At 43.9% G+C, this 15,293-nt stretch overlaps 1 protein-coding gene across 4 annotated transcripts in view; it reads right to left on the bottom strand.

The window, feature by feature from the left end:
* Positions 1-753: 753 nt before the first annotated feature.
* MELK (maternal embryonic leucine zipper kinase) overlaps positions 754-15,293 on the bottom strand; it is a 50,793-nt gene continuing 36,253 nt past the window's right edge. For all 4 annotated transcript variants that reach the window (XM_050943099.1, XM_050943100.1, XM_050943097.1 and 1 more), the window contains 4 exons: positions 11,802-11,898; positions 11,150-11,318; positions 2,503-2,606; positions 754-1,179 (listed from right to left, as the gene is read on the bottom strand). In XM_050943099.1, the coding sequence (XP_050799056.1) occupies positions 1,002-1,179; positions 2,503-2,606; positions 11,150-11,318; positions 11,802-11,898 (548 nt within the window). In that variant the 3' untranslated portion in view covers positions 754-1,001. The remainder of the gene's footprint in view (positions 1,180-2,502; positions 2,607-11,149; positions 11,319-11,801; positions 11,899-15,293) is intronic.

The following is a 15,293-nucleotide window of genomic DNA, read 5'->3' on the forward strand; positions in this document are numbered from 1 at the left end:
AATGATTAACACAACACACTGTAAAGGCAACATCTGCCTGAAGAACTCTGGGTAAGCTCAAATGCTTGTCTCACCAACAGAAGTTGGTCCAATACAAGGTACTGCCTCACCCCCCTTGTCTGTAATAGCACAACTCTGCCATCTTGTAACTATTGACCCTCAACAGCTACCACAACTTTAGCGTCCTGTGGATTTGCTTAACCAGCTGTGCATGGTTTAAGTTTTATAGCTCAATCCAGCAACAATAGTAACAGTATCCATAGATCAAGACTCCAGCAGTGTCGTCACTGAATTGCTTACAGTTACTGCCTCTGCCCCCACCGGGACGGAATACCTCCAGAATGGCTTGGATTGAGAAGTTACTGGAATCCGAAGCTTAGAGCTATATGTCAGGAAGTGTTATCACTCCAGGATCAGAAAGCATGCACGTAATTCTTAGCCTTCACTAAGGCTTAGTAATGAATTACCATATGATTAAACCATATAACATTTTTAGTTTAAATCCTAGCATTGTTGGCTTAACATATTTATCGACATCAATCCTATTTTGTTCAACATATTGAGCATACAGTTTAACTAGTAACTACAGCTGTGACTCAGTTAACGATCTCAATAAATCCTACTTAGACAGGAAAAGAATTATGCAAATGAATTGTTTTCTGCCCAACTTGTAAAGATTATTTTTGGTATTAGCAAATTAACAACTCTTAGTTGGACCCTTAATTTTATACCCAAGAGAGAAGCCCAGCTTACTATATTTATAAAATGTTTATTTCAAAAAGAAATTACACTTGCAGAATACAAACAGTTGAAAGTTCACACCCATATGAGACAGGGACATCTAGAGACAGCAGTTGATAGACAAAGATACAGGATTAAAAGACAAGGACAGACAAGTTTGTCATATTTATTCACAAATTAGTGTATTTAAAAACAGATCTGTTCTTTGAACAATTTTTAGAATTAAAAAATTAGCATGAAGGATATGAATCCTCTATCAGTTACATCTTGCAGCTAGATAGGATATCTTCCACTAGTCTCTTGTAGACCCATGCATCGCCTTTAAGCCGTTGCCTCCTGATACCCACTACTTCAGGTTTACTAAGCTGGCACACTTCTAGCTCAAATTGCATCGTCACTTTGCCAAAATCTGACTGCGTTTGACATTTCAGGGTATAGCTGCATAGACAAGGCAAAAAGAAATAGAATGGTCATTGAGTTGTTTTAATACTTATCAGGAGGTTGGCAACATGAACGCTTAAGTGGGTACAATTAATACTACTCACACAAAGTATCACAGTGAGATTCAGCAGTGGGAGCAAACAGCTCAAACAAGGTTAGGGGAAATGAAAGCTAGTTCCCTTTTGTAAAAGGATACCTTGTCTGCAAATGCTAATGCAGAGCACAAGGTCTCCCTAGCCACAAGAACTGCTGCCTGCCTCTCCTGGGAATTGAGGTCTATGGCAAAGAATAGAAAGCATGAGGATGAGTTTATATTTCTCTCTAGTCAGGCAATCTTCTGCAGATATGACAGCAACATCCCTCTTGTGAGGCTGCCCCTAGCCTCCTGCATCAGGCTCAGACTGCAGCCATCTTCCAGATGAAGAGAAATTGAGCCATCCTGCTCTCTGCAGATGCAGCACTGCACAGGGCCAACTACAGATCACTTCTTGCCAGTTGGAGTGAAAGACCAAGTGCTGATCTTTGAATCACCAGGGTCACAGAAGTTTGTCACTTTAATGCAACTAAATGCATCTTCCTGGAACACGAAGTTGGACACTTGTACAAGGAGGCTGATTTTTTAAATGCCTTCCCTTCAGAAGGGAAGAGCATTTTATAAACAAAGCGTAGCATCGACCCGAGTTATGGTCCCCATTTTACACACTAGGAAATTTCGGTATAGACACATTCAGTCTTTTGACGAGTGTCAGTTAGCAGCAGAACCAGGAATAGAGCCCAGACTGCACTCCCTAGCCACCAGATCCTGCAAGTTAAACACATCTATTCAATGGCTGGCCTTGTACGGACAGGTGGTAAGGCTCACACATTGTTTCAGCTAGGATTTATAGTATTTTAAGTGGTATTATATGAAGGTCACAGTGATCTCCATCAGATTGCCAAGATAAGGCAGTTTAGTGCTAATAGGGCAGTATCAGAATAAGTCTTTGCTGTCAATGAAATCACAAGAGAGGATTAGCTCAGTTTGTTCAGCTTCTTTAAATAAGTTGCTACAACATGCATGACAGATCAGTACAGGAGATTAACTCTCACATACGAATGTGAATAATCAAGGTACTTTGGGATACATTTGCTTTGCACCAGATAGGCAATATTTACCACACGGATGTGTCTCATGTGGTCTAGTAGGAGGTACAATGTTTAACAAGAGGCAGCGTGAGGGGGTTGAGAGAGAGAGTTGAATGCTTTGCTTTAGCAAAACTAGAGAACTAGCAACTTGGGCAAAGCCAAGCTGCAATGAGTTTTGCCTGACATTTTACTTACCCCTTCTGTACATAGTCAACATGTTTCTTTGGGAGGATGGTAATTATTTCATTCAATAGGTGGTCTGGATTCAGTAGTTTAGTTGTGGTCACATTGTAATGAGCCTGAAAAAAGCATAATAAGCTCAATCAGAAAGACAAACTTATTTTTACTATTTACACCAAACACCAGGAGGCTCTGTGGCAATGGATGTCTTAAGAGGTTACTCACCTTGCACAGTAACTGTGGTTTGAGGGGTGTCTCAAGCCACAAGCCCTCGAATGGAGGAGGTTTTCCTGTTAGCAGCATACATTTGGCCTGTGTATATGCTCTATACCAGGGGTTTGAAAAAAAAAAAAATTTTTTTTTTCTAGCGACCCAGTTGAAGACGACTGTTGATGGCAGTGACCTAACGGAGCTGGGGATGAGGGTTGTGGGAGGGGCTTAGGGCTGGGGTGTGGGAGTGAGGGCTGTGGGGTGAAGGGGGATGAGGTCTGGGACAGGTGTGTGGGAGGAGGTCAGGGCTCTGGAAGGGGGCCAGGGATCAGGGGTTTGGGATGCAGGAAGGGGCTCTGCGTTTGAGGACTCAGGGCTAGGGATTGGGAGCAGGCTTACCTTGGGAAGCTCCTGGGCAGCAGTGAGGAGGGGGTGCTAAGGCTGGTTTCCTGCCTGTCCTGGCACCATGGACCATGCTGCGCCCTGAGAGTGACCAGCAGCAGGCTCAGCTCCTAGGCAGAGGTACGCTAGCAGTTCCACAAGGCTCTCGCCTGCCGGCACTGCCTGCCCCGGCCCAGCTCCCATTTGACCAATTCCTAGCTAATGGAGTGCAGAGCCAGTGCTCGGGATGGGGGCAGCGCGTGGGTACCCATGGCCTCCCTACCTAGGAGCTAGACCTGCTGTTGGGCACAACGCAGTGTTGGAACAGGTAGGAACTAGCCTGCCTAGCCAGACAGCACTGCCGATGGGACTTTTAACCGCCTGGTCGGCAGTGCTGAACAGAGCAGTCGCAGCCTAGTGCTGGATCACAACCCAAAGTTTGAAAACCGCTGCTCTATACAACCATGTGCTGCAACCCAAGGGTATACAGGGCTGCATGGGCAAACCGTCCTCAGTTCTCTGAACAGCCAACCACCACCAGTCCGAAGTAGAAGGGAGGGAGGACGGGTAGTGGAGCACCCAAAGGTGACCATATACCCCAGTTGTGAGGATACTGAGTTGTGCTCAGTGATCTGTGTTGTCAGATAGATATTGGAGCTGGGCAGACTAAACATTTCATTGATTCCTCCCCTCCCCCAAGCCTAGGGAGTTCTTCACCTGCAGGGGAACTGTGACTTTGTTGTCCAAGTTGTCTCAGAAGAATCTATTCTTCAACCAGAACCACCCCTGAGAGCAGTGGAGGCAGAGTCTTGCAAGATCAGTCACAAAGGTGCAAGCTGCCACATGACTCAGGAGCTGTTAACAGTTCCTTACCATAGTATGGGGCTTCCTTAATTGTCCCAACCAGATTTGACAGGTTATGAATCTGTCTGTAGGAAAGCAGGCCCTGGCTACCAACAAATCCAAATATACCCTTATGAATTGTATTCTCTCTATGGGGCGAATACTGATTTCTTCATGTTTAGCTGGAGACCCAATTCCTGGAAGAGAAAGGTGTCTGGATGGAAGTGAATACTGCTTTGTAAGTTCAGCCCTTGAATAGCCAGTTGTCTAGATACAAGAAAATTAGAATTGCTTCTTGCCAAAAGGTAAGCAGCTACTCCCTCTAGAGCCTTTGAAAGCACCCTTGGAGCCAAAGAGAAGTACTCTGAATGTAAAATGGTTCAGGCCCATGGTGATATGTAGGTATTCATATAGCAATACAGGAGAAATAGGCATACTGTAGGTCAAGGGCTGACAGCCAAGCACCTGCCTCTAGAGAAGGGATGATAGCTGCCAGAGTCACCATCTTGAATTTGAGGCTTCAATCTTTGGTCATAGTAGATCCCAATTTATGGTCTGTACCCTCTGTCCTCCTTTGGCATGAAGAGAAATACTTTGGGTAAAATCTTTTACCCTGTAAGGGATAGGGCCAGTTCTATTGCTCCTAAATAAAAAGGAGGGAGTGAACTTCTTGACTCAGTATAGTCTCATGAGAAGGGCCCTGAAGAGTGATGAGGAAGGGGAGATCATGCAGAGGATTGTGTAGCCTGATGTTGACCTCCATGACCCCCTTGTCTGTAATATGATACCAGGTCTATTGGAAATGGGGTCCAGAAATGGGGAAGGTGGGCAAAAGGCTGTATCTTGCAAACAGAGGGAGGAGTCAAACACTTGGCCAACCCATCAAAGTTGTTTCAATGACGACTGGGTACTTGCTGAAAGAGGCTGAGCAGCTCTTTTGCTGTGGAATGTTTCTTTCTAGCAGATTTGGTGGTTCTGTGAAAGCCAGAGAAATGACACAGGTGCAATCTCTGGGCAGTTTGAGATGCGCTAAATCTTCTGTTTGTAGGGGTATATAACCCCTCAGACCTGGAGTCCTTCAGCACGTGCAGGGACTCATCCCTAGCCCCCCAGAAAGAGCTTCTGACTGTCAAATAGGAGGTCCTCAGCAGCATTCTGAACCTCTCTAGGGAACCAGGAAAACTGGAGCCACGGTGCCCTGCGCATAACAATAGTTGTTGTGATGGACCTTGCTGCAGCATCCAAGAATGCTTGGAGGGGGATTCTGGCTCTTCTGACCCTCCTTAGTGATGGCTTGGAAGTGTTCTCTAGGCTCCTGTGGACAGTTCTCAGTAGAGGTTGCAAACTTGTTGTAAATCATGAAGTCATACTTGGCCATGATCACCTGATAGTTTGTGAACTGAAACAGGAAGTTCACAAATTAGTATGCCTTTCATCCAAAAAGGGGTAACCTCTTCTGGTCCTTATGATAAAGGATAGGCTCGGAGTAATGCTGTTTACCCTGCTTGCTTACAGCATCCACCACCAGGGAATTAAGTAAGGATGGGAAACAAGTTCTGAGTCCCTTCAGGGAACACATTTCTTATCAGGCCACTTATTAGCTGGTGGGATGGTTTCAGGAGTTTGCCTCAGTCTTTGCTAGATCCAAAAATACTTCATTAATGGATAATACAACCCAGATAGTTGTGCTGCAGTCAGCAACAGCCAGGAGCTTGTGTTGTCAGTCACCTTCTAGATACCTCTTGAGGAAGTTAGTCAGCCATCCTCTTGACAAGGTCCTGGAATTGACCAATTATTGGCCATTGATGGTGGAGGCATAACTGCATTGTCTGGCGATGAAACCAAAATAGGGGTTTGAGGAGTGCCTTTGTTTGCCTGCCCTAGCCTTCTGTTCTTCAAAGGTCTCCTTGTGTTGGGGGTTTGGTTGAGGTGACAGTCACCCTAGTCTCCCAGCGCAATGGCGCAGGTGTCCAGCAAACAGCTACTGCTACACCAAAGATCCCAGTATGGAGATTGGGGAGGCCTATACAGGAAAGGGGGTGGTACCCAGGACTGATCCCACCATCCCTGATGTGGATGAGAATCCTTGTCAAAGCATGGGTTTCTATAATCCTGCACTGACTAGGAAACTGATTGAATGTTTCCTTCAACCTCTTTTATGGCCTCCCACAAAATAGAAGAGGGCAGAGAACCCTGCGGCACTGGGAAGCCATGGTAATTCAGAGATCCTAGTCTCTGTACAGAAAGTCCTCTGGTACCCATAAGAGGTGGGAACTCTGGCTCAAACACTGACAAGTCCCTGGAGTAGTGAAATTCCTGAGGTACCATTGGTACCAACAGCAGTTGAAGTGGATGGTACCATTGGTCTGGAACATGCAGGCACCAGCAGCAAAGTTCTGGTGCTTCACTTTTGTCAGTACCAACAGAGCTGAGTGGAAAGGCGCTACTGGTAAGACTGATGCAGATGGTGCTGATCTAGAGAAGTGCACATCCTGGACCGTCCTAATCCTTTAGGCTATACCAGGTACCTGCTGGATCCATGCTTTTGAGGTACTCCAGGATCTCCCGGCTCCGCTGGTACCAGAGGAAGAGTCTTGCCTGCATGGTACAGTGTGGCAATGCCAACGTCTCTGACACAGTAGACTTAGTGAGAGATCAGGATCTCTCCCACCAAAAGGAGCCAGCTCCCAACACTGAGCTCCTCTTTGGAGCCAGAGATCTTTCCCTTCTTAGGGGAGACCTTAGCGGAGGTCAAAGGGGCATCGGATTTGTCTGAAGAAAGATGTACAGGGGGTCTCCTGACCCGACTCTGAAGTGGGTTGACAGAAGTGCTTGATCTCCAAGTTCAGTTTGGTTTCCTGAGTCTTTCTAGATTTAAGAGCCAGGCAAAAAAACCTTACATTTCTGCAAGATATGGGATTCTTGCAAGTGAACAGAAAAAGGAGAAAGTGAATAAGAAAAAGTTATTTACTTGTTCTCATAATACAAAAACTAGGGGCTACCAAATGAAATTAATGGGCAGCAGGTTTAAAAACAAAATAAAAGGAAGTTCACAGCGCACAGTCCACCTGTGGAACTCCTTGCCTGAGGAGGTTGTGAAGGCTAGGACTATAATAGTGTTTAAAAGAGAACTAGATACATTCATGCAGGTTAAGTCCATTAATGGCTATTAGCCAGGACGGGTAATGAATGGTGTCCCTAGTCTCTGTTTATCAGAGGGTGGAGATGGATGGCAGGAGAGAGATCACTTGATCATTATCTGTTAGGTTCACTCCCTCTGGGACACTTGGCATTGGCCACTCTCAGTAGACAGGATACTGGGCTGGATGGACCTTTGGTCTGACTCAGTATGGCCATTCTTATGCAACGGATACACTTCAAGTGCCCACTGCTGATTGAGATAGCCTCCCAGGAAGAGGCACTGTTTGAAACCTGGTGAGCCAGGCATGCCCAGCAGCGCTGCATAAGCCTCCCAGAAAAAGAGAGAGTGGGGAAAATGGAAAGACAGACACAAAACCTCTCACTACTATAGAATTAGATAGTAACAATGAATACTAACTAGAAATACAAACTGACCACCACCACCACACACTGAGACACACTCAAGGCAGACATGCTAGTGCTCTGGTTCAGGCTGACGTGACAGAGAAGGAACTGAAGGCAGTTTGCCCAAGCAGCCCTAAGTACCCCTGGTGCGTGGCATGAGGTAGCAGAGCATATGCGCAGACTGAATGGACACTACTAATGCAAAATTTTGATCAGGGGCTTGAGATGTGCATGTGCACCTGAAGGGAGCATCCATAAGGAAGATGATCAAACTAAGCAACGGCAACAAGGAATTCTTCATTCCAACAGTACCTCAGGGTCAGACATTGTTACAAGACAGACAGAAGCTTCAGCACTGGAGAAAAATCAACTCTCCCTGCTATCAGGGACAAAGGGAGAGATCTTCATCCCTGCTCTGGCCCTTTTACACTGGATCAAAAGGCAGAGAGGCCCAAAAAACCCTGTATATGGCCGGGGAGGATTCCCTGGTACAGGGACCATGGAGGACAGCCCTAAGAAAGCTTCATTGCAAGTCCTGATGTAGGTGGCCTGTCAAGGAAATGGCCACAGCTTGAAGCACTGCAGGGATTTGGAGTAGTGCTGTAGGCCATAGGACAACCCTGTGAAACTGCTGTAACTTAGACAGCATTTGGGACTCGAGTCACCTTGGCGGGGGTGGGACTCTTCAGTCCCAGAGAAACCCAAGACTGGGAAGGAGAGGGGGGCGGGGGGGGAGGAGAAGAGTGGCTTAAAGCCACCATAGGACCCTTCCCCTGGGCTGTAAGTTATGTACTATGCCTCTAAGCAGCACAACACAGAAATTCACCCTTGGAGTATTGGAGTCATGTTAGCTTACATGTTTTACTACTGTACATAAGGGACTTGTGGCTATATACACGACATCCCTTTTTGAAAGACTCTTATAGCCTCACGTTAGACATGGAAGCTGGGTACACTGAATGCCATATGATTCCTACCAACTGTAAGGTGGCTGTACAAGTGCTTTGTTTATGTCCTAAAAGTAGATCTTGACAGAGTACCTTTAGATTTCCAAGAAGCAACTGGAAATTAGTCGGAACTGGGAGGCCTAGAGATTAACTCTAATCTAATCCTAGCTCACTACCAGAGCTTCTCCAGGAACTTTAAAATGGAGTATCTTGCATTGCTCTACTTCAAAGCATTCAAAGTTCACTAGCAGTTTTGCAGGTACTACAGGCCTGAGAAACTGGCTCAACGGCAGAAGCATTTGGAGCACAGACTTGGCACACACACTTGTCTGCTAGTGCCCAAGTTTCTGTATTCCTAGCGCAGCCTGGACTCCTATCAGATGAGTCGGCTCATAGTCCAATATGTGCTGGACTTGTCAGAGGCTGACTGACAGTATTACCAGTGCCATTTGGCAAATGCAGTCTAGACTGCAATGTGGTGATAGCACTGCATTAACCCCAGTGCCAGCAATTCTTGAGCTCAGTTTTCTTGACAACCACCATCTTTTACAGTTAGAAAGTGGGCAACAATAAAAAATAAAAATGATTAAGTCTATAGAACAACTTCCACATGAGGACAGATTAAAAAGATGGACTGTTCAGCTTGGCAGAGATGACTAAAGGGATATTATCAAAGTCTATAAAACAGTGACTGGCGTGGAGAGAGTTACATACTCCTTCGCATAATTTCATTAGGTGACCCTGGTTCTTGGGTTAATAGGCATCAGGTTTAACATAAGGAAATATTTCTTCACACAATGCACAGTCAACCTGTGGAACTCTCTGCCAGGGGATGTTGTGAAGGCCAAAACTATAACTGGATTCTTAGCTAAGTTAATGGAGTATAGGTCCATCAATGGCCATTAGCCAAGACAGTCAGGGATGTAACCCCATGCTCTGGGTGTCCCTAAACCTCGGATTACCAAATGCTGGAAGTGGATGATAGGGGATTGATCACTTGCTTTGCCCATTTTGTTCATTCTCTCTGAAGCACCTGGCACTGGTCACTGTTGGAAGACAGGATACTGGGCTAGACAGACCTTCAATCTGACCTAGTATAGCTGTTCTTATGTTCCATTTTCTTGACAATAAGCAGCTTTTAGTCAGCAGGTGCCTCAAGTAGTAGTTCACCAGCTGAAGACATACATCTCTCATTTGATTAGACTTGTTTAGGCCTCAGAAAAAGCCTCGCCACTTCTAGCGTTATTAAATCAAGACTGTTTTTCTCCATGCTCTGCTCATATGAAATTTCTGGTGTATTATAAGCTGCAGAATTTTCTGAAGCAGCAGCAGCAGCAGCAAGAAAAAACACTTTAAATGTTTTGTACAACTCATTGTTTAATACACTCAAGTGTCCAGTACTGCATCACTGAAATTTATTGGCATTATGGTAGTTTTGTAGAATTCAGCCACATTTGTCCATTAGTTTACTTTTAACATAGGTGATACTATATTAGTGCTTTAATTGTACCGTATACTGCAAGTCCTACTACCCATTTTTGGTATGAGCTCTCATGGAAAGAGTATTAAGCATGCATATGCCCTGTTCTGAGCAGGGGGCTGGACTAGATGACCTCCTGAGGTCCCTTCCAACCCTGGTATTCTATGATTAAATACCTCTGGGTCTAAAGAGCCCAAGAGGCAACCCAACCGCATTTTTGAGATGTATAGCTTAACATTTCTCTAGTCTCCAACCTCACTTACTGGTGTCCAAGCAGAAAACAAAGAACCAGACAGGCTGCCAACATCAAGAGTTTGAGAGGACTGAAAAAATCAGACAAGCAACTCTGAGTAAGTTAGTGGCAGGCTCCTCATTTGGACTCACAGGCAATACCTAAACTGTCTGACGCCTAATGAACTTTGATACATTAGTTGGGGATAAGATTTAAAAAGTACACTTCCCATGACATTTAATTTCTATAGTTCCCTAAAGCACTAGAAACCCTTCTGTAGCCTAGAGAATCACAGACTATTAGGGTTGGAAGGGACCTCAGGAAGTCATCTAGTCCAAACCCCTGCTCCAAGCAGGACCAATCCCCAGATTTTTACCCCAGTTCCCTTAATGGCCCCCTCAAGGATTGAACTCACAACCCTGGGTTTAGTAGGCCAATGCTCAAACCACTGAGCTATCCCTCCCCCCTCAGTTCATTAAGTCCCAGTCTAAATTCTTTTGATTCTGAACAATGACAGGTGACTAGAGTCTTAACTACCTCCATCACCACTCAAGGTGAAGCTCCCCTCAAGGATTCAAATAGCTTAGACAGAGATCAGATTTCATTGAGCTGTCATAAGCTACTTTCAGATAAGTCCATTCATATCAAGGCTTTTACATCAAGATGCTGCATTTATACCAGCTTGAGGTTTTGGTCACCAGTGCTACCCTGACACTTTGCTGGCAAGAATGAATTTTGAGCAAGATCAGTAGGAGTCTGACTGCAGCTGCATCCCCTATATGACGTGTATAGATCAGCTGGAAGGGAAGCAGACTGCAGTGATTTTCATAGATAACCAACTGGCAATAAGTGAGGCTTTTGTAGATTTGGTGCAATACCACAAAGGCACCTGCACTTTATTGTAGAGGCAGAATGGACACAATTCAGACAACTGAAGCTAGAAACAGTGATGTGGAGACATCATTGACTTTCCCAGTAAGAATCCATCTCCTTTAAATAAAGGAGATATCCTAGCAATCTTACCTTCAATTTCCTTGGGCCATCTCTTGTGGATCCTTTCCTTTTGCCTGGTGTAAGCATTGTGATCATTTTATCCAGGCCTCTTTCCAGACTTCCAAACATTTTGGCTCTTTTCTTCTTTTGGCCACTATCCACATGAACTTGATTAAGATCCATGTCTACTGAGCGACACCTGTCACATTAAGAGATTAAAAAAAGCAGCTTTCCATTTTCTCAGTAGCTGAAAGTCAGTCATTTCAGATACAGTGCTAAAGTATTACCAGACCCCAGCTCTGTATTTAGAAAGACAAGTGGAATACATTATAGCTAAACTGAGACTAAAAAGGATGCTATGAGAATTACCATTCAATATTCATTTGGGATTTAAACAAAATTGTGTATAGAAAACAGCTGCCCTCTGGGGAAGTGGAATAAGGGTGAATTTGTAATTATGGAAAATAGGAAAATGTCCAAGACTACTGAGGTGTGTAATTTTAAACTTTTCTGCCTTTAATATTTTCTACTTTGTAGGAAAGGGATTTAAGGAGTTTATTTTATTTTTAAACCAAGACAACGAACGAGTAGGTGCTGTTGTAACAAGCCTTCCTAGTCTATATGAGAATTAAGGTAGTCCAGTTCTAAAATCAGCAATAGGTATGAATAACTAGATACTTACCGTCTTTCTGGGCTAATGACTGCTGCAGCCATTTCACCTGTACTTGCTGGACTTGTGGGTTTCTTAATTGGGGTGTCTTTAGTGCACTGACTTCTCTCTGTTGAAAAAGAGGAACCCAATCCAAATGGGTACATTTTTTTCCAAAGAAAAAGATTTTTGATCATGAAAATTCCTTGCTGCAGTCAATTCTCCCTAGTCCCCACCTTAACATCTCTGTAACATATAGAATACCATAAATGTGTTTTTAAATAAGAATCATATGGCACCATTACTCTATTACATTCAAGATTTAGACTGAGTGAGGCATTTCTCCAGGGCACTAAGAATTGCTCAGACTTAGGGCAAGCAGTATAGTTTAGTTGTTAGAATATAGGATGAGAGTTGGATAAAACTAGCTTCTGGTCCCAACTTGGCCAGTGACTCAGCGTATATAGTCTTTAGCCAGTCACCTCCTCCATTTCCCATCTGTAAAATGAGCAGAGATATTTAAAGTACCAACCTCCTGAGGCTGAAGATTACAGTTTGTAGACACCACGACCAGACATCAGTTACTTAGATGCCAGTTCATACACTCTCCTCCAGAGTCTCTTCCCCTGCCTCAAGAGGGCTTTTGCATTTCTCCATGGGGTTTGGTATTCTAGGACTGCCATTTCTATCATTCAAGATTACCACTAATGTGCCTGGCATAGAGTCTAATCAGCATTTGTGGCGAGAGCACCATTTGTCTAGTTAAATTTCCTGTTCGATGAATTTGTACACTCTGGCTGTGAAAAGTAAGTGCTTTCAGTACAGTGTTGTACTTCAATTTTGTTTTGAAATACAAGCTGTTAAGCTTCTGTTCCCTTATCCCCACCCCGTTATAGATAAAGCTGTCAACTATAGTGTTGCCTTTAATCCTATGGAGACAGCTCTGCAAATTCAGCCCGGGCACCAAGGCTGAAGCCAGGTTTCCCTCCATCACACATTACTGCCAGTGATAAGTCATGCAGGCCAACTTTGACCCCATGGAAGACAGTGGGTTGCATAACAGTTGCCTCCCCAAGATTTTGGGAAAAGTCCTATTCATTAGGCAACAGCAGCCCAGCCAAGCCAACAGGAGCAAACATTTCTCTAAGAAAACAGGGTGATCTGCTGATTAAAGCAATATATGTCGCCTCTCTTCAAAGCAGAGCCACGCTGTATGTAGCTCCAAATCCAATGCATTTGGGGGCAAGAAACATTTAAGTTCAATTCAACTCAGTGGATTCCCTTTGGTTGATTGCATATCTGATTCCTTCAACAGGAGTATCTCTAGGTCATTTAAGAATTGCACTCAATCTACTCTTCCTATAGAGTTCTGCAGAGCACATGTTCCAAAAAGGAAATGCAGAGATGCATTCAAATAGTTCTTTAAATTAACCAGTAAATGAACAAGGGAATTAGAAAACAATTAAGTAAACCCTATTTGAATGTTTGAAATATGTTCCAGCTTGCTACAGAAATGGAGCGAGATATACAGCAGAAATCAGGAGACCTTCCTTCAGAAGTTTAGATCCTATGTGCAGGTTAATGCAGGTTTGGTTTAAGCAGGAAAGAGGAACTACCATAACCCTGCCCAGGTCCCATTTTCCTTCAGGGATGAGAGATTGCATATATTCTTATTTTCCTTTCCATTCTCAGTTTGGGGACAAGGGGAGAAGAGCAAGCCCCTTCCTAGAGCCAACAGCTGATCAGTTCCCTTCCCTCTCTGTGGTGGCCCTGATTACTAATATCCCTTCTGTGCCCAGCTGAGTGTCAGACTGGGCAGAAGTGAGTGATTTCTACAGGGCTACTACAGGGGTCCAAGTTCTGCAGTTGGGTGGGTGCTCTGCTACCATTGCCATGTAACTGGGGCAGATGCTAGACCCCCAGCTCTTGCTATGGGGCACTATGAGCTCAGACACAAAGTACTAGTAAACTTTAACCAGAAAAAGCCTGAACAGCTTCCATCCAGAAACTGCATTATGGCCACCTCTTCAGATTGTTCTAGACAGGGTGGAAAAAAATTAAATATTTTAAATATAAAAAATACAGCTGTTCAAAATCAAATTTGAAATTATGGCAACCTGTGATAAGGCCTAACCTTGCCATAATCAAAATCATTTAAATGAAGTATATGGTGCATTAGTGAATCCTCAAACTTTAATCAGGTAAAGGCTACTTTGTTATACATACACATAGAATCATGAGAAACCATCTTTAACTTTTGAGGTCAAGCATTATAAATGTGGCACGATGCCATGCACTGCCTTAAGTATCTATCTCAGCTTCAGTCTTTATAACGGAGTATTAGTATTTCCTCTTTCTAAAATAGAAGTATTTTCAATTTCTGCAAAAAAAACTTTTGCCTTAACAACATTTTGGTTTCAGGTTAGCAGAATCACTCTGGTTCTTTTTCCAGACCTTACGCTACTTATGTTTCCACAGAAAGCTCAGCAAAAAGTAAACCATACACAGATTAGTTACTATCCATCACTCTTGCCTTTGGGTACAATCAAGTCAGTATAAAATTAAGGTCTGAAATACTGTTAAAACGAGGATGTTCTGCTTGAGCACTGAGTCAAGATTCTTTGCCAACTGGAAATCCTTGAAAGCCTGTAGCGAGTGCTACAAAGGTGTTTCTGAATTGGATTCCATTGCACAATATGGAGCAGCACATTCACCTGTTTTAAATACCTTGTTACACCTACTACTACAAAGGGAATCTTTTTGGATCTTTGCAAACAAATTGTACAGCATCAACGGGCAAAAATGCAAATGTTTCTAGTAGGTTGAAGAGGAAGGCAAGCTCTATAATTTGTATGGATGCAATAGGAAACAAAGAGACCTCCTGGGCGAGAGGCCAGTTCCCTGCTCACAGGCAATCCCAGCTTATAGCTTGTTAAGTTATAAAGCTACATCTGAACTCTGGTTAGGTCATTTGCTCCCATTACCCCATTGGGCTGATCTGTAGACTAGTTGGGGTGGAAAGCTTTGGGAAGACTGCTTTGAAGAAAGCCCTAGGAGTACAACTCCAGAAAGAACGGAGGTTTTAAATTGTTGACTAGTCTAGTGTATGAAATGTCTTCATTCCAATGTTTGGATTTCACATGCTGACATTTGCTAGTGCATAAGAATCTGAAAGGAAGATGAAATGGGGGAAAAGGAAGGAAACTGATGTATTTTTGTAAACCAAAGGAGTGATTTGAAGCACAGGCAGAGGACTTATTGGAAATACTCCTGTCTCCATTAAAAACAGTTATCCTGAGGCAACAAAGAAGGGAAGGGAGATTGCATTTCACATTGTTCTATTATCTAAGTTGTGACATGCCAGTCAGTTGTGAGTATACACAGTGGAAACTCTTCAGAAGGGACATGTAAAGCAGCTCATAGTAAGCTAACAGTACCACTAAGATGCATTGCCTCTGTGTAGTGTGGTCTAACCTCTTACAGCAAGAGGAGTGGGCTGGTGAGTATTGTATAGTCTAGGATCAC

This window comes from Gopherus flavomarginatus, chromosome 3 (assembly GCF_025201925.1).
Source record: "Gopherus flavomarginatus isolate rGopFla2 chromosome 3, rGopFla2.mat.asm, whole genome shotgun sequence".
Lineage (NCBI taxonomy): Eukaryota > Metazoa > Chordata > Testudines > Testudinidae > Gopherus > Gopherus flavomarginatus.